The sequence below is a fragment of the Quercus lobata genome, chromosome 7 (assembly GCF_001633185.2).
Source record: "Quercus lobata isolate SW786 chromosome 7, ValleyOak3.0 Primary Assembly, whole genome shotgun sequence".
Classification (NCBI taxonomy): domain Eukaryota; kingdom Viridiplantae; phylum Streptophyta; class Magnoliopsida; order Fagales; family Fagaceae; genus Quercus; species Quercus lobata.
In genome coordinates this window covers 4,022,990-4,050,326 of record NC_044910.1, presented here as the reverse complement: position 1 = coordinate 4,050,326, position 27,337 = coordinate 4,022,990, and the positions used below count along the sequence as shown (strand labels likewise).

The 27,337-nt window shown below is 34.8% G+C and overlaps 2 protein-coding genes across 6 annotated transcripts; one reads left to right on the top strand and one right to left on the bottom strand.

Moving 5' to 3' along the window:
* Positions 1–9,267: 9,267 nt before the first annotated feature.
* Positions 9,268–12,182, top strand: LOC115953343 (cytokinin dehydrogenase 1-like). Its single transcript, XM_031070956.1, has 5 exons — positions 9,268–10,178; positions 10,599–10,726; positions 10,926–11,186; positions 11,272–11,534; positions 11,621–12,182. The coding sequence occupies exons 1-5, from the start codon at positions 9,512–9,514 to the stop codon at positions 11,940–11,942; spliced, it is 1,641 nt and encodes a 546-aa protein (XP_030926816.1). The 5' UTR covers positions 9,268–9,511; the 3' UTR covers positions 11,943–12,182.
* Positions 12,183–12,205: 23 nt separating this feature from the next.
* On the bottom strand, positions 12,206–18,852 carry LOC115953344. 5 transcript variants are annotated; one of them, XM_031070959.1, is made up of 5 exons: positions 18,613–18,852; positions 18,476–18,512; positions 16,065–16,131; positions 14,328–14,460; positions 12,206–12,755 (listed from the first exon to the last, which is right to left on the bottom strand). In XM_031070959.1, the coding sequence occupies exons 4-5, from the start codon at positions 14,356–14,358 to the stop codon at positions 12,337–12,339; spliced, it is 450 nt and encodes a 149-aa protein (XP_030926819.1). In that variant the 5' UTR covers positions 14,359–14,460; positions 16,065–16,131; positions 18,476–18,512; positions 18,613–18,852; the 3' UTR covers positions 12,206–12,336. The 5 variants fall into 5 exon arrangements, with proteins under 5 accessions (XP_030926819.1, XP_030926818.1, XP_030926817.1 ...); XM_031070958.1 differs by having other exon boundaries at positions 18,476–18,852; XM_031070957.1 differs by lacking the exon at positions 16,065–16,131.
* Positions 18,853–27,337: the final 8,485 nt, after the last annotated feature.

Here is a 27,337-nt window from a genome sequence, read left to right as displayed (position 1 = left end):
TATAAATAATTATAATAATTAAAAAAAAAAGTCAACGCAAATGAACAACATTCAGTGATTACTTGGGCCAAAGCGAATGGGCCTTGTAATAGATAAATAGCCGATGAATTTGACGTCGGCCTCGCCGTACGGCCTTTGGTGTAAGAAAAAATCATGATGCTGATAAATATGCTATGCTAAAGTTAGGTTGGCTTGGCTTTTGTGAGTAGGTGCTACTGTTTGAGTAGGATGACAACAACTCCAATACGCAGCGCAAAGAGTATTTGCAATACCCAAAATAAGCGGGATTCGAATTACAAACATAATACACGACAAAAGATCCCTATAAGGGAAAAGATCCTTTCAAATTAAAGGTTAATATTCATAAAGTTTCAAAATAAAGGACCACCAAATTATATTGAATTCTAAAGTATATTGGACTTTTATTCAACACTGTGACGTATCAAACAATTTAGTGTCCCTGAGGTAGCATGACATATGAATAGAACATAATATGCTGGTTTTGTTCCAGTTTAACTGGTTGGAAAATGAATACCAAAAGCAAAACAAACCTGACAAATTTTTATACTTCTGAAACCAAACCAATCCGCTACCTGAGAAAATTCAACCGGGTTTTCACTGTGTGTCGGAAAATTTGCATACCCGAGTCCCTGACTTAAGAGAAAAGATGATGGAGTGAAATTGAAACACCCCAAGATGTGTAGCATTGTATTTGTAGGATAAATTTGGCAAACTATAATAATTTAGTGTAAATTATGTATTTAGTCTTTATTCTATACACTATACATTTCAATTGTGTCAATTTAGTTCTTAACTTTTCAGTTCTATATCAATTTAGTCTCTACCACTCTCTAAAATGGAAATTGCTAATGTGGCAAGCGGTCAAAATAAAATATTACTTTATTGCCACGTCAACATAAATTAATTTTTTATTTTGGCCATTAGCCATGTCAGCAATTTCCATCCAAGAAATAATAATAAAGATTAAATTGATATGATACTGAAAAGTTAAGAACCAAATTAATGCAAATGACATGTATGAACTAAATTGAAATATGGTACAAAGTATAGGTTGTAGTTGTACTCTAGTTAGTAATGCATTATAAACCTGGTTTAAAACACTAATATTACCATCTTCGTATGTGTTCTAATAAGTATTACTGTTTACTAAAAAAAAAATACGTAATTTACCCAATAATTTATTTAATTATGTATGATTTTTTTTTTTTTTTTTATATCCGTAGTAGAGCAGTTACAACTTGTTAAAATGATATAATAAAAAAAATTCTTTTGTTATTAAATTATTATTGGAGTAACATTACTTTCACATAAATAACATCCTTATTAGGAGTTTACAGTATATCATATTAATAATTGAAAATAATAGTTATAATACTAATAAGTTGTGAAAAATTTTGTACCTTAGTCCCTCTACTTATTGATTTTATTTAAGAGGCAAATAAAGATATCGTTTTGCTTGTGTTTTGTACCTATATGAGGGGTATTCCTTGTACATGGACATGAGCTCTTTCTTCTTCTTCTTCTTTTTTATTTTTTTTATTTTTTTATTTTTTATATTTATTTATGGACAAGAGCTTTTAAGGTATTAGTTTTTTCTCCAAATTTTTTTTTTTTTTTTACACAAGATAAAAATTTTACTCTAACATAATATAAGTGTATAACTGTGTGAAGCTCTTTCCTAGAAACTTAAACCCCGATCCTTGCCCCCCACATCTCACACCCTACAAGCACTTATACTTATAGAGTGACCATCGTACTAAGGGATATAGTAAATTAATAATCAACACATAATATTAACTCAAAAAATACAAGGAGGTCCTTCTCAAAAAAAAAAACAAATACAAGGAGGTAAGCTTTAAAACATCAGATCAAAGGGAGACAGATGTGCCATGATCAGAATGATAAAGTGGATCTTGCACTTTAAAAAGAAGGCAATGGAAAACTGTGGCCCCAATTTTGATCTTGCTTCGATGAATTAGTACTTTGTTTCTTCTACACCTAGGATATCTTCTACTTAGGTTCAAAAAAAAAAAAAAAAAAAAAAAGGATATCTTCTACTTGAGCTCATTATATATATATATAAACTCATTTAGTTTACATAATGTGAGAATTTGAGACTAACAAAAAAAAAAAAATTCACACATGCAAGACAATATTTAATGTAACTCTACAAATTCTATGTATACATTTATTGGCAATGTCAACCATCAATTATCAGCCATATGAATAACAAGCACACTCAACCAAATCTCACAAAACTCACGAAAACACAAAGTATACATTTATTGGCAATGTCAACCATCAATTATCAGCCATATGAATAACAAGCACACTCAACCAAATCTCACAAAACTCACGAAAACACAAAGGCACAATGAATCTAGACTAGAGTTGTATAACAAACTCAAACCTTGGCTAGAATTGAACCTTATTATCTTTTAACTTTAACACTCAAAAGTCACAATCACAAGCCACAATGTGCCCAATGGTGCTCTCCCATTCAAATAAAAGACAAACTTTCAACTCACACACGTGGACACCTTGCAACCTCAAAAAAATTACCCAAAAAACAAAGCTTCATTTATGTTCTTTTAAGAGTATTCTCTTCTTCTTATATAGAAAACCTCTTAAGGCGAAACCACTAAAATTCTTTGTAATACCACCTATATATAAAATTTTGATACATATTTTTTTTGTGGATTAGGAATACCTTCCTAAATGAACCACAAGTTCCAAATTACTTTTTATATAAAGAATACACTTTTCTTCTACATTATTAAAGATATCAAGGACCAACACTAATCAATGCCAAAGTTTGTTGTCCATGTACATTGTACCTAATCATACTTGGAGTGCATGTGAAATTATCCTACAATGGAGCAGAGAATGGAGATCAAGTTCTATCTTGTGAAAGTCTTTAATAACTTCTCTCTCTTTCTCTCTCAATGTGTGTGCGCGCATGTGCGTATGTGTGGACACAACTTCTCTCTTTATAGAACAAAAACAATAATGAGGTGACTTCGATAATGAAGGAAACCCAAGTGGAGCAGGAGCACAAGAACGTCGACAAGTCAAGGGTGAGGTGGGTTGGAGGTTTTTTATCATCACTAATGAGGTGACTTTGATAGTAGAAGAGTAGCCATGAGAGTGATAAAAGATAGAGAAAACAAGTATTTTAGAGGGTGATAATAGTATGACATATATAAAAAAAGATATTAAAATATATATATAAATTTTAAATATTAATTAAAAACATAAATATACACTTTTAGGATATGTTGGGGCAAGACAAAACCGAGTGAGAAAACAGATCTTTAAGGTGAGAAAAACCCATGAGAGGCAAGACAAATCAAATTGGATGGAGAATTTTTGCTACCCTTATATATCATATTTTACTAATGTAATCTAAGGACACATCATAATTAGTTTAGACACAATGAGATTGAACTTTTTAAACACAACAAGCACTTAATTTCATACAAATGGCTAGGTGCCATGAATTAATCCTCACACAACATTCAGTCTTTTTTGTTTCTATTCTTTTTCTTTTTTTTTTCCTAGAGAAAGCATTAAAATGCTGCTTACTAATAACTTGCTCATTCTCAAATTTTTTTAAAGCTAGGATTTCAAAAGATGATAAGCGACAAGTAGACAAGACAAGAATGGAATGTAAATGGTATAGGGAACATGATAAGATTAATTGGCTTTATTTCTAATCTCTAAGGTCTTTAGGACATTAGATCACCTTGTACCCTAGCCACCCCTTTACTCCGTATTTGCGGCATGATGGCCCCAATTACTGCTTCTACCAAAAACAAAAGAGAGAAAGATAAAATAAGAAAGGACATACATAACGTGGCAAGTTTTTACTCAATTGATGACCCCAACTATGTCACCATTTATTAGTCATCTATTTATTTATTTTCTATTTTTTTGGTGCACCTAGTCTTTGCTTTAATATTATAACCAATTAAAAACTTAAAATATGATATATTTTGTCAATGCCTAACGTACTCTAGAGACCCCAAGTGTCTGAATGCTTACATGCCTGGTTCTCATTTGGTGTTTTTTGAACCTTAATGGCCAATTATATGAGATTTGGTATGCTCTTTGATTTTATGTAGTTGCCACAATAGTTTGTTCAATTATACTTGGCCTAACTTTGTGTCTCTCTTTTCAACTGGTCGGTTTCCTTGTGAGCATTGTGTTATTATTTTATTGTGTAAGTGCTGAATTGTTTGCTTCATATATCTAAGTATTTTAGTTCTTTGATGGGGAACCTGAGTGGAATCTTGAGACCAAATCATACATGTCTTGGAAATTTCTTTACCATTGATCTTCCTGCTAGGTGGTAAGCAAAGAAACCATGGGTCTTGCTCGTACCACTTAAATGATGAGAACCCAAGTTCCCTCATATTTTACAGAACAAAGAATGGACTCCATGATAACCAAATTGAAATAGAAATACGATTCTAGGATTGAGGATACACATTTTTACCATGGAAATCTTTGAACTGCTTCTTTTAACTGTCAGTTTCTTAGGAGTTCATGTTAATTAAGAATGCTAAAGAACAAACCGAACTGGAATGTGAATAAGTATTGTAATAACTAATAAGGCTTGTGACGTCTGATGCATTTGGATGAGTTTATTTTATTAGATCGTGTAAAAGTGTAATTGTAACTTGAAAAATATGACGTTTTAAAAATGTTTGGTGAAAGTTAAGCTAATCCAAATAAATGCAACCTAGAGAATTCTTGTCTAAGTGCATGTAGCTAGAAATAAGCTTAGTTTTAGGGTTTCTAAGAACATCTACAGCAGATGTGCCAAATGTCAATATTTGGCATATTTGACTCATCAAACACAAAAAACCCCCCTTTATGAGATGTTCCAAATCTCATAATTTTTACCATATGTGAACAGTACCGGAACACGAACAAGAATGCTAAAAAAAAATAGTTTTTTATTCATTTCTCACACATCCTTTTTTACTTTCTCTCTTCTCTCTCTTTCTTGGTGTTTGGTGGGAGGAGTTAATATATTATTTTAATGTGTAGTAAATATTATTTTAATGTATAGAATTGAATAATAAAACATTTGATAAATGAAATGTTGTAAAATAATGTAGTAAAATAATAAAGTAGATTTTTGATGTGTCAAAATGACATTTTTTATATAATATCTACTGTGAATGCTGTAAGAAGTTAGAACTATTCACAAATCACATTAAAGGAAGAAAGCAGTAAAAGTTGAAAAAGGTACAAAGTTAAGTTTACATAATGCTGCTTTAATCCAGATAAAATGCTCATCAAGTACTTAACAACAAAAGCAAACTAGGTAATAATTTCAACAAAAGTAAGTTGTTTCATTTGTTTTTGGCTCAAAAGACAAATCTATAATAAAATATAAAAGGCGATTATCTTAACCTGTCTCAGTGCTGGGATCTAGGACCCAAAAGCAACAAAGACTAATTTATAGACTAGCCTTTTGGCTTTTAAAACTCAATTTGTTCTCTTCTAGGTGAACATGAGAAAACAATTCATGATTACAAAATTGAAAAGCTAAGATTACACAAAAAAAATGGTGCCTTTTCTTTTTCATTTTCTTCTAATTTTTTTTAATAAGACTTTTAACCTTAATTAAAGTATTAAGTGGTGGCAAATGAGAGCAATGAGATAAGGTTTCACACCAGGGACAAGAAAATTCATCCATGGACTGAATTTCAGACTTTTGTTGAGCTAAGAGGACATCTTTGAGTCTTTTACTCTTGACTGGTGCATTATTCATGCTAGGACAACATTATGTTTATGCGTGAGCTTTTTAACAAGTCTATTTTCTTGTCTCTCTTTATTTGGTATGTCTATTATCTGGTCTTTTTTGCCTATGAGATGAAATGGTATGATAAAAGGTTTAAGAGGTATATCCCTTTTCTTTTTTCTTTTTTTATAAAATTATAAAAGATATATTTAGTGTATAAAGCTCTCATTTTCTGGGATCTAAGAAAGATGATTGATAAGCAATCTTACTCCTAAATTTATTTATATAAGCAACAAAAGCAAGAAAGAAACTTTTTTTCCCTTCTCAAACATTGACATTTGTAAATTGTTGTTTTGTGAGTATTGTTGTTTATGTAACTTTATTAATATAATGTTTTTTAAAACTTTTTTTTAAAGTATAATTTATTTTTTTTAAATAAAATAAGCCAATAAATATAAGCTCACCTACCCTTAAGTTGAGTAAGAAATGAAGATGAAGGTTTATTTTAAGACTTATCTTTTTAAGAAAGGTTCAATATTAATACTTAAGGAGTATATACCTTTATGAGGTTTATCAAAAAAAAAAAAAAAAAACCTTTATCAGAATTCAAGTTAGAAAAATATTCCTATCCAAAAAAAAAAAGTTAGAAAAATATTTCTAGAAATTTTTTTTTTTTTTTACCTTTATTTTTTCGGGTTATCAACCAATTAATGTGGTATCTGGATCCACCATTATAAACAACTACAAGTACCACGTCCACGTGGTCCCAATGAAACCTTTTCTTTTTTTTTTTTCTTTTTTCTTTTTGGTATGGAGAATCTGGTCCCAAACTCCCAATGAAACATGCCTTTTGTACGGACCTCTCAAGTATATAATTGGTACAATGTCCCAATGCACTTATCAAGACAAACATATAAATAATAGAGAGAATAACATTGATACGAATGAATAACATCTATACATTCATCAAAAAAAAAAAAAACATCTATACAACATTCTTTCTTCTTTTTTCTTTTTTCCTGATAATCATGTATTCAAATGGATATAATACTCAAAAATAGATTATGATTAATGTCTTTATTATTATTATTATTACCTGAAGCAAAATTTTAAATTTAGTCCATTAAAATTGAGGGTTTTATTTGTTACTTTTTATAAGCTCAAGGTTTAATTTGTTTCTATAAGATTCATTTTGTTACTCTTTTTTTTTTTAATTGTTGTCTTTAATTTGTTACTTTCCTAAATTAGGGAAATTATTGTGTACTTCCGGAATACCATAAATGTGTACTCCCTCCTCTCACATCAATGATGGGTCTCACTAAGACCCACTAATTAAATTCATAGTGAGACCCACTATTCATATGAGAGAAAGAACTACACATTTATGGTACTCCAGGAGTACCTAATAATTTTTCCCTAAATTATAGCTTTGTAATCAAAATTTTCCCTCATTATTTTGTGTAACAAGAATTTTACAAATGGGTTGGGATTTGTAATTGAAATGGGTGTTAATTGTTTTACTTTACAAGAAAAAGAAAAGCAAACGGGATGATAAACTTTTTGTTGGGCACAAAAAAGCAGTGCATGAGATGAAAGTATCAAAGGGATGCCCCACTGCTGGGACTCGAAGGCCAATAATCTTTTTAGTCCCTAGTCTACACCTTTATAGTGATCTTCCCATTCAATCTTTATTTTGTGTAACAAGAATTTTACAAATGGGTTGGGATTTGTAATTGAAATGGGTGTTAATTGTTTTACTTCACAAGAAAAAGAAAAGCAAATGCGATGATAAACTTTTTGTTGGGCACAAAAAAGCAGTGCATGAGATGAAAGTATCAAAGGGATGCCCCACTGCTGGGACTCGAAGGCCAATTATCTTTTTAGTCCCTAGTCTACACCTTTATAGTGATCTTCCCATTCAATCTGACATTACCTATTTCCACTTCACACACTTCTTCAACAATTCCAGGCCCCCACTTAAAAAAAATTATTAAAAAAAAAAAAAAAAAACCTTAATCAAAGTTTCAATTTAAACGACCAGATTTATCTCAATAAACAATGTTAAAGCTCACCAAATCAGACATGGAAAATTTTATTGCTTTCTGAGGTTGAAATCCAACCAAACAAGTTTCAGACATGGAATTTATTTTTAGTACAAAACATGACTAAATAGGTCTTATCGAGAATGTACATGAAGCTTGAATTCATAAAAGATACATGATATTGTAGGTTGTACTAGAGTCAAGGCCATGGTTCCCCTCACCTACCGGGGAAAACACACGTGATAAGATCACGTGCTTAAGGACCCACAAACTTTCATATTCATTGCTCAATATCTTATCTTTCAAACCTTGTCATGTCAACATTAATATGATAAAATAATTTGTCCCATTTATAACACAAACAAAACAAAAAAAAAACCAAAAAAAAAAAAATCAATTCTATTTTATAATTACATCGTTTTTTTTCTTCAATTATTCAATTACAGTGCTAATGATAAAACAAATTTCACAACTATTGAGATAACAAGTTATTAATTTACAATAAAAGTAATATCAATAATAAGCTTGATAAAAGTAATTTTGTATTAAGTATATCCTGTGACTTCAACAAATTACGAAAATAGTTGTAAAGTTTGCTATGTGTGTTCATTAATTTACATCTATATTTCCTAGAAATCAATAACAAGCATCAATTTAAAGTTTGTTGTGTGTGAGTGTGTTTGTTAATTTACATCTCTATTTCACAAAAAATCAATTAGGTTTCAGTTAATTTAACTAATAAAGTTTCTTATTATCAAATAAAAAACTTCAGTTTGAATTTAGCCTAAACCAAAAAATTAGTTTATTGGCGTCTTAACTAGATGATAAAGAGCAATAATCATTTGGTGGCAAACGTCCGAGGTTTCAAATCTCCATCCCATATAAATATAGATATTAGTTTATGGTATTGTTGTTAGGAGGTTTGACATCTTATTTTGCCAAGTGACCAAAGAATTTGACATTATTAAAAGGTTGCAATCATGATTAATCTACTTGATCAACCAAGAAACTGCCTTCAAATAGTAAGTCTTCTCCTCTTATTTTAATATGCTTAATTATAACATAATAAGCTTTGAGTGTTCACTTGAAATTATTGAAGTGTAGCTCCAAGAGAGAAACCTAAACCACAAAACATACCCTTCCCAAGAACCCCATTGTTGTGGGGGCCAGATTATCTGACTCCCCTCCCACTCAGCTCTAACAGCAAAGACATTTAGTAGGGGCCAGCCCGGTGTTCACTCTATGATAAAAAAAAATGGAACCTATTAGAAACTCTGACAAGAGTGCATTCATACAATATATACAGTCATCTTCATGAGAAAGAAAGACAATCCCTTGGTCCTACAATAGCTTGAAATAGCAATAACATAGCTCCATTAAAATGTGGTTGTTGTAACTGTGGAGAAAGTACCCCAAGATATGTAAAATCTTTCACTTTCTTGTGACTTTTATTTGATCAACTTTGGAACACAAAAAGGTGAGCCAAAAAGAAAATCCCACACACACCCCCACGCTCACACACGCACACAAACACTACACACTATACACGTTTGACTATGCCGCCCAAATCCTCCCCTTTAAATTCTCTCCTCTTCCTTGAGCTCTTTCACACCCCTCCTTTTGCTTTGCCTAACAAAACACAGCAAAAGAGAAGCTCTCTCTCTCCCCTTACTCTCCCTCTCAAACTACAAAAATGGGGTCGCCAGCTTTGATCTTCCTCAAGCACAACATTATATACCTAAAAGTTTTCATCATTTTTTTCTTAAGCTGTGTACCCAATGGAACCAATCTTTGTCCAAACCACTCTCTTGCCACCCTAAAGGTTCAACGTCCACCACGTTTAAATTCCACCAATATTGTTTCATCATTGGAAACACTTGGTCTAGATGGATACTTTAGTTTTGAGAACAATCACCATGCAGCCAAGGACTTTGGCAACATGTATCATTTCCTCCCATCAGCAGTCCTACATCCAAAATCAGTGCAAGATATTTCCAACACAATAAGGCATATTTACGAGATGGGTTCTGCTTCAGAGCTAACTGTTGCTGCTAGAGGCCATGGTCATTCCACCCAAGGCCAAGCTCAAGCCCACCAAGGTGTAGTTATCAACATGGAATCACTTCAGAGACTAGAAATGCAAGTTCACACCGGAAAGACGCCTTATGTGGATGTTTCAGGTGGTGAGTTGTGGATAAATATTCTGCATGAGACTCTTAAACATGGGCTGGCTCCTAAATCTTGGACAGATTACCTTCATCTTACTGTTGGGGGTACTCTATCAAATGCTGGAATAAGTGGGCAGGCATTCCAGCATGGACCACAGATCAGGAACGTTTACCAGCTTGAGGTTGTCACAGGTATTTCCAATCTAAACCACTTATCCCCTCCTAAGCACATGTTTAAGCTAAAAGTTGGCTCACTAACAGATAATTGTAAGAGAAAGTATCTTGTTAGACGGACTTATACAGTTCCCCCTTCATATGTGGTAGGCCCTACACACCTGTGGGACCCATATGATTGTGGGGATACTGTATAAGTTGATCTCATAAGATAATTTTTTTCACTGTAGAGACGTAACACTGTCCTTTCACTGAGAGCAAGGGTATTATAGTGAGTTCAGTATTTTTTTTTTTATTCTTACTGAAATGGCAAATATACCCCCCTAGATGCACAAATAGTGAGATGCTTTTGATAGCAAAGATATGCAATACACGACTATAACCTGTCTGCTAAAACCATGAAGGGCACAACTAACAGAGTCAAGATTTTGAGTGCAGGAAAGGGAGAAGTGGTTACCTGTTCTGAGAAGAAAAATACTGACCTCTTCTATGGTGTTCTTGGTGGGCTCGGACAGTTTGGCATCATCACCCGAGCTAGAATTTCTCTTGGACCAGCACCAAAGATGGTGAGAATACATCAAGTCTCTATAACAATTATCTTATGCATATGATACATGCATCCTCCTCATACTGTGAACTCCACACCCCACAACTGTGGAAGACCCACAATGAGATACTTTTTTCTCATTCTCTATGAGGTACAATAGGCTCCCAGGATGCATTAAAAGCACCTCTCCTTATAACAAAATCATTTACTTTGGACAGGTGAAATGGATTAGAGTGCTCTACTCAGATTTCTCCATATTTACCAAAGATCAAGAGCAATTAATATCATCTGAGAACTCCTTCGACTACATTGAAGGATTCACAATAATAAACAGAACTGGCCTTCTAAATAACTGGAGATCTTCTTTTAGGCCTAAGGATCCAGTTCAAGCCAATCGATTCAGTTCAGATGGAAGAACCCTATACTGTCTTGAAGTGGTTAAACACTTCAACCCAGATGATACTAAAACTGTGAATCAGGTGAGACTTGCTGACCTTCAATAAATATGTACACAATATGCACTAAACCAAAAATAAATTATTAAAACCCTGTACTCAAATGCAGAGTATTGAGAACTTGTTGTCAAAGTTGAGTTATATTCCATCCACGCTCTTCCTGTCAGAAGTTTCGTATGTGGAATTTCTGGATAGAGTACATGTGTCTGAGAAAAAGCTACAAGCAAAAGGCTTATGGGAAATTCCTCACCCATGGCTGAATCTTTTCGTACCTAAGAGCAGAATTTCTGACTTTGCTGAGGAGATCTTTGGCAATATCCTTACAGACACAAGCAATGGTCCCATACTCATCTATCCAGTCAACCAATCCAAGTAAGTGTACAAAAACTCTAGTCAATTCTAGAAAAGTCTCGGATTACACAACCTCAACCTTAATTTCCCCCATTTCTGTGTTGTAGGTGGAACAATAAATCATCTTTAGTTACCCCAGATGAAGATGTTTTCTACCTAGTGGCATTCTTAACCTCTGCAATGCCATCTTCCACAGGAACAGATGGCTTAGCACACATTTTAACACAAAACAAAAGGATTTTAGACTTCTGTGCTACAGCTGAACTTGGAATAAAGCAATATCTGCCCCACTACAAAACAGAAGAAGAGTGGCAAGCCCACTTTGGTCCTCGTTGGAAAGTATTTGTACAGAGAAAGTCAGCCTATGACCCTTTGGCAATACTTGCTCCTGGACTGAGAATCTTCCGAAAGGCAATTCGCACCTCATGATGCATTGATGTTGGCCTCACAAATGAGCCACAAAGTACAGAAAGGGCCTCAAAATTGTAAATTGCAACAGTTTATTGTACACGTTTTTGGCTCTCTATAACAATTGTAAGCATAACAAGAAGGCTGTACTGCTGTAGCCATTTGAAATCTCTGTTGACGACTATGGTAGAAAATTTTAAATATGCAAAGAGAAAAATGCATTACGAAATAGAACTAAATCATCAGCCCCCCTCAAAGGAAGACTTTAGCATATTCACAGTGTCTGCTAACAGAAAGATGAAATTTCTCTATAAAATAAACCCAGATCATACACTAAAATGTGAGCATACCACATAATCCTACGGAGTATGATAAAGTCAAATGCAACAACTTGAACATAGTGGTAACAACAAAGCTACTCTGCTTTCGTACCTTCTGTCCATCCAAGACCTGATCTGCATATCTCCCCCTGTGGTTCTTCATAGTCTCGGGCATCACGGATAGTAGCTTCAAAGTCGGTAAAATCACTAGCAACAGGAAGAAAGCAACCTATATCATCTCTAGCACCAAAGCCTCCAGCCCGCATAACATCATCAGTTGTAATGTAGGCCTCCATGTTAATTTCCCCAGAAATCTCCATCTCCTCTAGAGGTGCATCTCTCACAACATTTTCTACAACTTTCCCATCAGCCAAGTTAACTTGTACAAGATCTCCAGGAGGACTTAAAACCGGATTTTGAATATCTTTTCCATCCATCTCACACCGATTTAATTCAGATACTTCATTCTTTATTGCATTTTCAATCTTATCTGGTGCATTCAAAGAACAGCCACCTTCAATTTGCCAAAAAGAAGACACCATCATATGCTTGAAAGTAACTTAATTAACAAAGAAATGACATGGAACCTTACATGCTTTTATTCCCACTATACATATATAATCAGAAATGAGGTTTTTAATTCAGCTCCACAGTAAACCTTAGTTGTCTATAATTGTGGGATTGCTATGTCATAATTCTATAGAAGTATTACCAGTATAAGTGATGGTAGCTTGTTAGACTAAAAAAAAGGTTCATAAACTTGAATGTACAGTGCACTTAACTTCTTCAAGGAAAAAAGTTCAGGTAGAGAAAAATAAGTGGTAAATGGTTCATGCCCATCCTTGGAATCCTAAAATTTTGTGGTTGTTTCCCCTTTCAATTGATGTCTTCTAACACTCTAATCAAAATTTGTAAATTTCCTAACCTTTCTAGTAGTCAAAATTTCTCATGATCACTGTGTTAGAATTCTTCCCGATTCCCACAATTATTTTATATGTAGGCAACAAATTAAAAAAACAGAAGACAACAAAAGAAAATGATTTCTCTCTTTTATTTGCTTAATGCATACTCAGGCAATATTAAATTTTTTTTTTTTAAATGGTCTATTTCTGTTCTATTCTCTGATTTGCAAAAATATCTTAGCATCATGATTTCCATATCTTTTGAATCATCATGACTTTCATATTGTTGGTCTTTATAGCCTGTCTTTAACTTTGAAAATCTCCTTTTTAACTTAAAGTGGCCTCCAAATAATGTCTAAACCATGGTTTTTTATTAAATATAAAGGATCTTTACTTGAAATTGAAGTCCAAAGTAGGTTTTCCAAAAAGAGGGGGGAAAAAGATAGAACCAACTTCATTATGATTTCACATTTTGCCTCATGTTCACAAAATATGGCAGCTGTAATTAATTAATTGACTTCAATTATAGAAAAGATATTCAAGCACCATCACTAAACGGCTATAAATTTTTGGTCAATCTTTTGAATTAAATAAAACAAAGATCCACTTCACTTACGTGGTTGTCTTTATTCAAAACATTTAGGCCCCTTAATGAGTTCCTGTCTCTCTTTTTTGTGACCATTGAGCATGCTGTTGGTGAATATGTCACCACATAAAAGGTTTTGTCAGACTCCTATCACATACATTGAATCCTTTCATATGGCTTTAGTCCAACTAAAATGACAATTAAGAAGGAAAAACTAAAATTGAGACTTTGAAAGGTCACTTTTAGCTTAAGCACCTATGAAACCCAAGTGCAAGATTCAAGGCATAAATCTGCCCCGTGAAGGGAATACATCATCAAATCCTTGAAGACAAAGATTAGTGGGCACGGACATGCTAAGCAAACCTTCTTTTACTAATGCAACGAATGATCTAATCATAAATCTATTGACAGATTCGATCACTATTTTCTAATTGTAACCCTTATTTTACATAAACACTCACTAAAAAATGTCAATTCTAAAATAGACTATTCAAGAAAATAAAACATAATGCGGAAAAACAAAATAAAACCAGATCCAGTCATGGCCAAAAGGATTTTAAGTGAATTTTTTTAAAAAAAATGACATGTAAGCTACTACCATAAGAAGTTTCATCTGATTTGTACTCCATGAAAACTTAAAACTTGCACAAGCAGAGCAGCAGTGTGGATCCTGCAAGATTCTTCTATTTTCCTTTGCAATATGATCCACCACAAAACCCTTTTGAAGAAACCTAATGAGGAAGAATTTGTTGTAAGATTCTATATACAATATATTTTATAACGAAATAATTATCCAGTTCTACAAGTACAACCTCAACTAGAGGCACAACTGTAAAAATAAAAATCTAAAAAAAAAAAAAAAAACCCTCATAATTCAATGTCACAATGGATAAAAGAAGACATTGATGTCACATCTGATCACGCATGACTACAGAAGAAAAGCATTGCTACATAATTTTTAAAGAATCAATCATGGAAAATATTTTACCATAAAACATGCATCCTGTTTTTCTTCATTATTTCATGCTCTGATTTAAAGCAATAGCTAGGGGGAAGTCAGAGAGCTAAAGCATGCAATTACTACTCAAATGAAACTACCAAGAAGTTTCAGGATACAGTAGTCTGAATGACTTCCCACATCAATGTTATACATTAGAAGATGCTTGAAGTAATGCATGGTACCGATGACCGGCTTGAATTTTCCCTCTACAGCTATTCCAATCATGGTTTCATTTTGGTAATTTAATAAGAAAAACTTCATGGGAAGTGAAGAGAAAAAATAAGCCCCCTATCTGGAGTCAATGATTACCCATTAAGAGGGATATATATACACAGTAAAGCATCATCCAAAATATTTCTTATAGATTATTTTGCTTCAATATTGTTGGTGCTCACTGCTCATGTTGAGTAGGGTGCTTGTTCTGAGAATTTCTCATCAGAAAATCACTTTATGACCATGTTCGTGTGTGCATCACAGATTAGTTTTTTCCTACTTTAGACATTGCATCATTTTCCCATAGTGATATGAACAAGAAATATGAAAATAAAATTGGTTGGAAAGGAAGAATCAGGGGAGTAAAGAGTACGTCCAAATGAGAACCAATTAGCTCACTTGCTATGTAGAAAGTATTTTCGATTTTGGGGGCAAAAAAATGTTGAGGGCATTATACACAGAAATTCCCAATCCATGGTAAGAATTGTGCTTGAATCATTTCATGGTAAGTACAACCAATAGCTCAATATACTGGACTTGTACACAAAATCTGATGATAAAACTATTGTGTTCCATTATCCCATAGTACAAGGCAAATCTCTGAGCTAGATTGAAGATCTCTTGAAAAGAAATATTTGTGTTTAGCAGGACAGCTTAACCAGGAATAGAATACATAAATTATAAGAGCAATTTTTCAGTAAGAAGGATTGCAATATAAAAAATATAATTCTAGATTGAAGATCCCTTGACCCTATATGATCCAGCTCAAAATTTTCTAGCATTCAATTAATGAATAGAGACAGAGAAGACAGGATGCAACCCTAGGTCTCTAGTACAACTACCTAGCGATTGAACAGCAAGGTAGCTGCCACATTCAACCTAGATAGTAATGTCCAACTTTTAGAATTAACAACTGAAGGAATTTGCAGTGAGTTTAGAAAAACCACATAAGAAAAGCTCTAATAAAATTATATCTAAATTTCCTAACAGTATATCTAAATGTCCAAACAGTAGACCTCAGCTGCAAGGCAACCATTCAGCTGTTCGACTATACCATTAGGGCAACATCTACATTCTGAAACATCAGGTACATTACTTAGGGGCAAATAAGTTCAATGTTACCTGACTTTTAATATCACTATCCATCAAATGCTGGCATATCCTTGAGTCAACCATCAGAGAATGACACCTATTTTAAAATGTTGAACATGCAACAATAAAAGAAGGAAACCAAGTGGACATAATGAAAATTATTACACAAGGTCAGGACAAAGGTTCTGAGCAGACGAATTAGGAGATTCATCAATGGAAAGAGAAAAATCGTGAGAAGAAGGGCTTCCAATTATTTTTTTATTTTTTATTTTTGATAAGTAATAAGAATATATTAAAAAGAAGAGGGGTGTCACCTGAGTATACAGGAAGTATACATCAAGGACAAATACAAATCAAGTGCATAAAGTACAAAAGTCCATGAAACCATGGACTGAAGAAAAAGAATGAAAGCCAAACATTGTAACCCAATCCAGAAGAGTCTTAAGGAAGAAGAGTTTAAGATCTGCAACTGATCTCTCTAAATCCTCAAAATGCCGATTATTCCTCTCCCTCTAAATGCACCACATCAAACAATGGGGCACAGCCATCCAAATAGCCGAATTTCGATGCCTCCCCAACTTTCCTTGCCAACAAGCCAACAGATCCACCACTGTTTTCGGCATAACCCAATGAATGCCAAACAGAGTAAACACCATAGACCATAAATCAAAAGCAATAGAGCAATGGATAAGGAGGTGATCAACAGATTCCCCATTTCTTTTACACATACAACACCAATCCAAAATCAAAATTTGCCGTTTCCTAAGATTATCAATAGTCAAAATATTCCTTAAAGCTGCAGTCCACACAAAAAAAGCAACTCTAGAGGGGACCTTAGACTTCCAAATAGTCTTCCAATTAAAATTGAGGACCTGTGAGCTAATGGGCAAACATGATGCTTCACCAAGCCATTCTAAATTCCCATTGTTAGTCATAAAGAAGCTTCTAAATGGCAATTCAATGCCAAGGGAAGTTGGAGAAGTCTTTAAAAGAAGCTTCTTCAAATTCCTGATAATTTATCACATGTAAATATTCTTCATGAAACTTTCAAAGTCACTTCTTTTGCACACTAGTGTTACAATTTAATAATATTTTAAGTTCAACTTCAATATCCAACTTCAATCTATCCATAGAACAATGGAAATGAAAAAAGTTCCTGGACAACCTCTCAAATGAAACAAAGACGTAGTTTAAGTAAACTTTTTTTTTTATTAGTAAAACATGTATGCCGTGGATATTGAACCTGTAACCTCACCCTCCACCTGCCCTTTGCAAGGGAAGGATATCCCATTTTGAACTAGAGCTCATGCTCATTGGCTATGTCATGTAAGTGAACTTTGACAAATGCTTTAACTAATTGAATGTAGTTTATATGAAATAACTACCATCTCATCTCTAAATCAATTTAGTATAGAACACTCAAGAAATCCGTTGAAAAAGGCAGATTCACATCTCTTAAATCCAACAGTCCTTCATACTTGGAGCAAAAGCAATTTGCTTAGCCTAAAGTCCGTCCCAACTCCCAAACTACTATTTCTAATACATCTGTTGGACAACACAATTGCAAGCTGAATAGTAGATGAACATAGAACGAGCTCTCAATCAAAAAACCTATTGAATCAAATGGCTAAAATGAATTTCTCAAACCATGTATGAGGGCCAAGCTCAAGAAGACAAATAACATAGTAAGTGACAAAGATAACAAGGATGACCCTAGTCAGGGTGCACCCTAATAGTTGGAGGCTTGGGATGAGTTGTAGATCCAGACATCATGGGTTCTCCTCGCTAAGAGTTCCCTTGGATTACCTAATAACACGGTTCTAGTGGACAGGGTCGTGTATACATGGTGTACTCCCCAAGAGCGGGTCCAAAGGCCCGACCTTAGTGCACGTGAGGTTCCACCTCATAAAAAAAAATATATCAAGGATAACAAGACAGATTGGAAAGCAACAATATATTCTTCTCTTGGACTTGACCCCAGTGCCCTAAATCCCTAACTACCATTGAAGAACAAAAATTTCAATACCCCTCAGCTTCCCTTTATTTTTCTTTTCTTTTTTTGGTTAATAGAGTAGTTCAATTCCTATATATAGAATATCAAATGGCATTCAAGATTATAATAAGTGTTAGACTGCTATAACATTAACACTATTTAACCCATCTAACAAAACTGAATAATACCAAAAATTCCAACACATATAACACATAAAACACACACACACACACACACATACACAAAACAAAACAAAAGCACCCATTGATTACTCAAAAACCCAGATTCCAAAATCTAAAACATGTAAAATCCACCATAGAAACATCACAAAATGAATGTATAAAACCATGTTTACATAACTTTTTGAATCATCCAAATGCGGCAAAACACACACACACCCAACAGATATTAGAAAGAAACTATTAACAGGGTCATAGTAGAGTGGTACCTTAATTAAACAGAAGGGAAAGGCAGTAAAGTTGACTCTGGAATATACCAAAGAATAAAGAAAAAACCTCAGTTTTATCAAAAAGTAAATGTTGTTTTCTTTTTACAAAAATCAACAACAACAACATAAACATGGACCTTGTTGTTTAAGCTTCAGAGAATGAAAGAGCACTCGGTATTTGGCACTGTTATTACTTTGCCACCTTTCGGAATTTGAAAGGGCTTTAGTGGTACTTTGCTTGAGTATGGGTGTGACTGCGAGTGGACTCGGCTTGCAAACGTGTCAGAAGAGGCAGCGAGGCACTTGTAGGACACGGTTGTTTGAAGTGACTTGCGTCTGTGCAACGCTGGTGGGCAATGATTGGACGTGGGGAAAAGCCTGATACGTGGCCAGATTTGGGGACACTTTTGGAAATTCCGCTCATATAAACCTCTTTTTTGCTTTCATTGCAAGCCTTTAGGGTTTTTTTTATTTTTTATTTTTTATTTTTTTTATTTTCAAGTATAAACAATTTTCTTTTACAGGTTCAATTTACAGCGTTCGCTCCTGATGATAGTTTTTTATTATCAAACTAAGATACTAATCAGTTTTTAGTATAGATGAGAATTAAATTTCAAATATTTTATTCAACCATTATAGACTTTACTAGTTGAATTAACTGGATCCCACAAATTTTTTTTTTTTAAGAAAGCAAGTATAGACAAATTTAGTTATAAATAATTTTCTAGATTTTAGTATATTTTAGGTGCTCAATTAGAATTAACTAGTATATCTTTTGTGTTGAGTAGTGTTTTCGAAGTTTAAGATTGAGTTATATTCTTCTAAAAAAAAAAAAAGAAGATTTATTTATCTAATTTTATTTTGGAAATAATTCAGGATTGAGTTTGTAGGGACACGATTTTTATGACCCAAGGATTATGTTGGGCTCGTGTGTAAAGGGCCCGAACAATATGATTTGTAGAGAGTGGGTTTGGAAAGGCTAGACCTTGGTCGTGGGGTAACGGTTTAGTCAGGATTTTCATGGAAGCCTATTCGAGGGGGGATTTATCCTGTATGTCTAAGCCTTACGCGGACGTAGTGTGAAGATCTATCTCCTCGGAATTAGTCCGAGGAGCGTCTCGTCCTCGCCGTCGTCCATTTTTATGAGCGCATCTTCCCCCTTTTTTTTCTGGTTCCCGGGAAGACCCCCCCTCTCCATGCCATAAGCTTCCCTTTTATACTAATATTTCCTTCCCATCCTTCACCTATGTGTCTGTTTCTCCTTGTTTGGGGTGGTTACTCGTCTTGTCAATCTTCACATCAAAGTGGTTGGGAAAAGCTGGACAGCATAATATCGGTATGGGTTTGTCAGGCGATGGGCTCCACATTAAGGCGTTGGCAGCCTTCTCCCTTGTGCTTATCTTGTACTGAATTTGTCATTTTCTTCAGGCCTCTCCGCAAGATGTTGGGCGCAAAGTCGTCCTCGACCACATCCCTGGACCTTCGAGGAGCTTTCATTGCGCGTCTTTAGCAATAAGGCTCCTCGGCCTGGGCTTGGGCTTCTTATACTAAGTGGGCTGAGACCTCAGATTTCGGGCCCCACAATAGCCCCTCAAAATCCTGCTGCCCGGCTTTTTAGTCGGGGATGAGGGTTTTGGTGACGTTAGGCCCACATTATGGCTCGCTCAAATCCAGTATTCCACTATTATTTGTATTTTTTCATTTACATGGGAGGAGTGTCAAGATAAGGGCCACTCCTTTATTTTTCGTTTACGCAGGGTCCTCTGACATTTCGGTACTCGAGGCGCGCCTTCACGAGGATCTTCAGATCCTACGACTGAGGATGAAGTTGGAAATTGAGCCAAGTCTGCTTCGTCCGTAGCGTTCCTTGGAAACTTGCATGAATTAAATGCCACCGGTTTACTCCTGTGTATAAATAGGATAGGGGATCACTCCACTTGCACATGAACTCTCCTGTTCCCTTCAGAATCATATTTCTTCTGTCATACTCACGATCTCCATTTCTAGTGCCACTCTGCCTCAAAGCAAGATGTTTGAGGCGTGGATGGGGATGAAAGGTCTCCGCACGCTTCAGAGGCACCGAATTCTCAAGGTGATATGGTACGGGCAAGGATGGCACAGATTCAAGCCAGTCCCCCGTTTTGACAGGAGGAAGATGATATTCCTCCATCTTTTAGTCAAAATCCGAAGCAGGTTCTGGTCATGCCAGATTTTTGGTATGTCAGAAGAAGGAATTTCCGCCATCAGCGCCGTCTGCCTTGTAGCAGGCAAATTTTTGTGAAGGCTCCTCCACCTCCGGCTCTCTGCACCGTTTCTTCAAATGGTGTTAGCCTGAGGTCAAGTTCCCTGCACCTTTTCTTCAACGGTGCAGGCCCCAAGTTGGGTTCTTTGGCTGCCTGAGTTATGGGCATGTAAAAGTGTCGAGGAATAGTTTCCTTAGACAACATCTTGGAATAGCAGCCAATCTCTCCTCTGTGCTTCTCCTTCGGCTCTGTCTTTACCCTCTTGTATTTTTTCTTTCTACTTACGTAGTTAGTTGTAATGTAAGCTTGTTTCAGCTTTTCATTGTATACTGTACTATTCCTTTGTCTTAATAAAAAATGAGTTTATTTCTTTCTAAATATTTTTCTTTCCTGCAACATCTACTTTGTGCATGAACGTTAGATATAAGCTTGCCTTTGATGATACTCGGAGCAGACAAATGCCTTAATACAGATTCATACTCATTTAAACCTACGAACACTATTAAGTATAATGATGGCAATCCTCAATAAATTAAACTCTTGGAACTAACCGGGATAATGGCCGAGCGCTGTGCGATGCATGCCGGACAAATGTCCGAGTACGATAAACTTCTGAATAATTCATCCGAGAGGGTAGCCGAACAGTGAGGGACTTCAATCGTGTTTTTGGTAACATATTGCTCTATGTTGCATTAATCCCTTTGGTACCGAGGATCCGAGGGTAGACTGGGGAATCCGTTTAGCATAGGGATTAACCCAACTGTTAACGGGGAGTTCTTCTCGGATAGATTTTAAGATTCATGTAACATAGTTTTTCTTTCAAGTACTTGGTTTCTCCATAGACTTGAGTCCGAGGACCATACAAGGCCTTGGTTCTGTCCCAAAACTTGCAAGATTTCTTTCTTGTACTTGGTTTCCCATAGGCTTGAGTCCGAGGACCATGCAAGGCCTTGGTTCTGTCCAAAACTTGTAAGATTTCTTTTTTGTACTTGGTTTCCCCATAGGCTTGAGTCCGAGGACCATGCAAGGCCTTGGTTCTGTCCAAAACTTGTAAGATTTCTTTTTTGTACTTGGTCTCCCCATAGGCTTGAGTCCGAGGACCATGCAAGGCCTTGGTTCTGTCCAAAACTTTTAAGATTTCTTTTTTGTACTTGGCTTCCCCATAGGCTTGAGTCCGAGGACCATGCAAGGCCTTGGTTCTGTCCAAAACTTGTAAGATTTCTTTTTTGTACTTGGTTTCCCCATAGGCTTGAGTCCGAGGACCATGCAAGGCCTTGAGTCCGATAGGCTTGAGTCCGAGGACCATGCAAGGCCTTGGTTCTGTCCAAAACTTGTAAGATTTCTTTTTTGTACTTGGTTTCCCCATAGGCTTGAGTCCGAGGACCATGCAAGGCCTTGGTTCTGTCCAAAACTTTTAAGATTTCTTTTTTGTACTTGGTTTCCCCATAGGCTTGAGTCCGAGGACCATGCAAGGCCTTGGTTCTGTCCAAAACTTTTAAGATTTCTTTTTTGTACTTGGTTTCCCCATAGGCTTGAGTCCGAGGACCATGCAAGGCCTTGGTTCTGTCCAAAACTTTTAAGATTTCTTTTTTGTACTTGGTTTCCCCATAGGCTTGAGTCCGAGGACCATGCAAGGCCTTGGTTCTGTCCAAAACTTGTAAGATTTCTTTTTTGTACTTGGTTTCCCCATAGGCTTGAGTCCGAGGACCATGCAAGGCCTTGGTTCTGTCCAAAACTTTTAAGATTTCTTTTTTGTACTTGGTTTCCCCATAGGCTTGAGTCCGAGGACCATGCAAGGCCTTGGTTCTGTCCAAAACTTGTAAGATTTCTTTTTTATACTTGATTTCCCCATAGGCTTGAGTCCGAGGACTATGCAAGACCTTGGTTCTGTCCAAAACTTGGTTTATTTTTCGATCATAAGCCCCTATACCAAGGCGGGGAAAGTTGGCTTGAGGCCGGAAGCCCCTAGAAATGCCCGCGCCCTTGGCACTGCAAGGCGTAGCCCCTAGCAGAAGTTTATGTCGGAGCAACAACTGTGTGTTGCCGGAGACGTAGGAAACCTCTCGAACCTCTGCTTGCTAGAGAGTTGACTCCACCGCCACCCGCGCCAACGCGCAAGCCTTCCCACAGACGGCGCCAATTGTAGGGACACGATTTTTACGACCCAAGGATTATGTTGGGCTCGTGTGTAAAGGGCCCGAACAATATGATTTGTAGAGAGTGGGTTTGGAAAGACTAGACCTTGGTCGTGGGGTAACGGTTTAGTCAGGATTTTCATGGAAGCCCATTCGAGGGGGGATTTGTCCTGTATGTCTAAGTCTTACGCGGACGTAGTGTGAAGATCTATCTCCTCGGAATTAGTCCGAGGAGCGTCTCGTCCTCGCCGTCGTCCATTTTTATGAGCGCATCTTCCCCCTTTTTTTCTGGTTCCCGGGAAGACCCCCCCTCTCCATGCCATAAGCTTCCCTTTTATACTAATATTTCCTTCCCATCCTTCACCTACGTGTCCGTTTCTCCTTGTTTGGGGTGGTTACTCGTCTTGTCAATCCTCACATCAGAGTGATTGGGAAAAGCTGGACAGCATAATATCGGTATGGGTTTGTCAGGCGATGGGCTCTACATTAAGGCGTTGGCAACCTTCTCCCTTGTGCTTATCTTGTACTGAATTTGTCCTTTTCTTCAGGCCTCTTCGCAAGATGTTGGGCGCAAAGTCGTCCTCAGCCACATCCCTGGACCTTCGAGGAGCTTTCATTGCGTGTCTTTAGTAGTAAGGCTCCTCGGCCTAGGCTTGGGCTTCTTATACTAAGTGGGCTGGGACCTCAGATTTCGGGCCCACAGAGTTCATTATCAAGTTAAATTATAAATTCATGTTTTGAGTTTTTTTATTTCTCTTTTTTTGTCGAACAATTTCAAGCTTATTTGTGAAATATTTTATGGGAGGGATAACCTAAAGTAGTTGAACTAACTAGATCCCACAATTTTTTTTTTTTTTTTTTTTTTAAAGAAAGCAAGTATAGACGAATTTAGTTATAAATAATTTCCTAGATTTTAGTATATTTTAGGTGCTCAATTAGAATTAACTAGTATATCTTTTGTGTTGAGTAGTGTTTTCAAAGTTTAAGATTGATTTATATTCTTCTCAAAAAAAAAATTATTTATCTAATTTTATTTTGGAAACGATTCAAGATTGAGTTCATTATCAAGTTAGATTATAAATTCATGTTTTGATTTTTTTTATTTCTCTTTTTTTGTCAAACAATTTCAAGCTTATTTGCGAAATATTTGATGTGAAGGATAGCTTGAACTAGTTGAACTAACTGGAACCTACAAATTTTTTTTTTTTTTTAGAAAGCAAGTGTAGACAAATTTAGTTATAAATAATTTCCTAGATTTTAGTATATTTTAGGTGCTCAATTAGAATTAACTAGTATATCTTTTGTGTTGAGTAGTGTTTTCAAAGTTTAAGATTGATTTATATTCTTCTCAAAAAAAAAATTATTTATCTAATTTTATTTTGGAAACGATTCAAGATTGAGTTCATTATCAAGTTAGATTATAAATTCATGTTTTGATTTTTTTTATTTCTCTTTTTTTGTCAAACAATTTCAAGCTTATTTGCGAAATATTTGATGTGAAGGATAGCTTGAACTAGTTGAACTAACTGGAACCTACAAATTTTTTTTTTTTTTTAGAAAGCAAGTGTAGACAAATTTAGTTATAAATAATTTCCTAGATTTTAGTATATTTTAGGTGCTCAATTAGAATTAACTAGTATATCTTTTGTGTTGAGTAGTGTTTTCAAAGTTTAAGATTGATTTATATTCTTCTCAAAAAAAAAATTATTTATCTAATTTTATTTTGGAAACGATTCAAGATTGAGTTCATTATCAAGTTAGATTATAAATTCATGTTTTGAGTTTTTTTATTTCTCTTTTTTTGTCAAACAATTTCAAGCTTATTTGCGAAATATTTGATGTGAAGGATAGCTTGAACTAGTTGAACTAACTGGATCCTACAAATTTTTTTTTTTTTTTTAGAAAGCAAGTGTAGACAAATTTAGTTATAAATAATTTCCTAGATTTTAGTATATTTTAGGTGCTCAATTAGAATTAACTAGTATATCTTTTGAGAAATGATATGTCTACAACATTTTTACAACAAATCATAAGTGGCAGGTTGTTACAGGTTATTATTGTTAGGGAAAAAAAATAATCTTAGTATTAGTTTTAAATTTGAACCAATAACAATTAACCACCTATAATTTGTTGTAAAAATATTATAAACGTAGCATCTCTGATATCTTTTGTGTTGAGTAGTGTTTTCAAAGTTTAAGATTGATTTATATTCTTCTCAAAAAAGAAGAAGATTTATTTATCTAATTTTATTTTGGAAACGATTCAAGATTGAGTTCATTATCAAGTTAGATTATAAATTCATGTTTTGAGTTTTTTTATTTCTCTTTTTTTGTCGAACAATTTCAAGCTTATTTGCGAAATATTTGATGTGAGGGATAGCCTAAACTAGTTGAACTAACTGGATCCCACAATTTTTTTTTTTTTTTTAGAAAGCAAGTATAGACAAATTTAGTTATAAATAATTTCCTAGATTTTAGTATATTTTAGGTGCTCAATTAGAATTAACTAGTATATCTTTTGTGTTGAGTAGTGTTTTCAAAGTTTAAGATTGATTTATATTCTTCTAAAAAAAAAGATTTATTTATCTAATTTTATTTTGGGAACGATTCAGGATTAAGTTCATTATCAAGTTAGATTATAAATTCATGTTTTGAGTTTTTTTATTTCTCTTTTTTTGTTGAACAATTTCAAGCTTATTTGCAAAATATTTGATGTGAGGGATAGCCTGATACATGGCCAGATTTGGGGACACTTTTGGAAATTCCACTCATATAAACCACTTTTTGCTTTCTTTACAAGCTTTTAGGATTTTTATTTTTATTTTTTTTTAACTTTTTCAGTTTTCAAGTATAGACAATTTTTTTTTTTTTTTTTTTTTTTGTTTTGTTTTGTTTTGGAAAGCAAGTATAGACAAATTTAGTTATAAATAATTGCCTAGATTTTAGTATATTTTAGGTTCTCAATTAAAATTAACTAGTATATCTTTTGTGTTGAGTAGTTTTTTCAAAGTTTAAGATTGATTTATATTCTTCTAAAAAAAAGATTTATTTATCTAATTTTATTTTGGAAATGATTCAAGATTGAGTTCATTATCAAGTTAGATTATAAATTCAAATTTTGAGTTTTTTTTTTCTCTTTTTTGTCGAACAATTTCAACCTTATTTGTGAAATATTTAATTAATTAAAAAAAAATTTTCGAACCCTGTAGCTACAATTTATTATACAATTGCAATTATATGCTAATAGTTTATCACTAAATTCCCCTAAAAAAGTTTATAACTAAATTATAATTGAAATAATATTATTCGAGTTAATTAGATAAAATGATTTTATTTATGTTTCTAAAAAAATGATTTTATTTATAAAAATATATATTCACCAATCTTATATTGTTCAATATTATATATAATTTTTATCATGAAATAGATTATTCAATAGATTACAAATAAAAATTTATATACAAACTTACACAATCAAATCTCAAGTCTATATAAGTGTACTTTTATCCATGTAAACATATAATATATTTTTATATTAAGATTGAATATCATACACACAATCTTATTCACAAATACATTATTAGGTTTAAACTTTACTAATTTAATGGTTAATTGTAAATTTAGGTTTGAGCCTAACTTGCTTTCTAAATAAATAAACATAAATATTTTTTTTTTCCTCAAGCCAAGCTGAATTTTTGTTAATAGGGTTTGTGGGGCCAGAGAATTCGCGGCCCAGGCCCACTCTACATTATGGCCCAAGGCCCAAGCCGAGGACGCATAATGAAGTCCCAAAAGGAGCATAAGGACATTGCCGAGGACGACCTCATGCTCAGCACCTCACGAAATGCCTAAAGAAAGGGACAAACTTAGTGTAGGGGCAGGGCAAGGGAAAAAGCTGCCAACATCATAATACAAAACCCTGTATCTGACAAGGCCATACTCTAAACCATACCCTTTAACTTTCCCAACGACCCCTAACCACTCTAGGTAAGGGTTGACAGGACAGGTCTGCATCCCAGAAAGTAAAACTTGCACGTGGACCCTAAAGGGGAAAACGAACACTAGTATAAAAGGGTAAACCCCCAGAAGAAAAAGGGGGGGGGGGGGGGAAAGAGAGAAAAAGGTACAAGGTTCCTCGAACGCCGTCCAAGGACTTAAGTCCTACAACCCGTACCAACGATGGGCTTAGCTAGTCAAGCCAAGCCCGCCCATATAAGAACTTCCATAGAAACCACGATTAAACCACTCACCTGTGCCCAAGGCCATGCCCTTCAAGCCCACCCTCTACAAATCATATTGTTGGGGCCCTTTGCATGCGAACCCAACGTCATTCATTGGTCGTTATAAATCGTGTCCCTACAATTGGCGTCGTCTGTGGGGAAGGCTTGCGCGTTGGCTCGGGTGGCGGTGGAGTTGAGCCTTTATCAAGCAAAGGACTGCGAGGGTGCCTCCATTTCCGGCGATGTGCTGTTGATTGTTCCAACA

Excerpts from the sequence above, each read along its gene's own strand:
- LOC115953344 (XM_031070958.1), bottom strand. The coding sequence starts at position 14,358 with ATGGAGTACAAATCAGATGAAACTTCTTATG. Across the intron at positions 12,756-14,327 it reads ATCAGATGAAACTTCTTATG|GTGGCTGTTCTTTGAATGCA; the intron begins GTAGTAGCTTAC and ends GGCAAATTGAAG.
- LOC115953343 (XM_031070956.1), top strand. The coding sequence starts at position 9,512 with ATGGGGTCGCCAGCTTTGATCTTCCTCAAGCACAACATTATATACCTA. Across the intron at positions 10,727-10,925 it reads TTGGACCAGCACCAAAGATG|GTGAAATGGATTAGAGTGCT; the intron begins GTGAGAATACAT and ends TACTTTGGACAG. Across the intron at positions 11,535-11,620 it reads TATCCAGTCAACCAATCCAA|GTGGAACAATAAATCATCTT; the intron begins GTAAGTGTACAA and ends TCTGTGTTGTAG.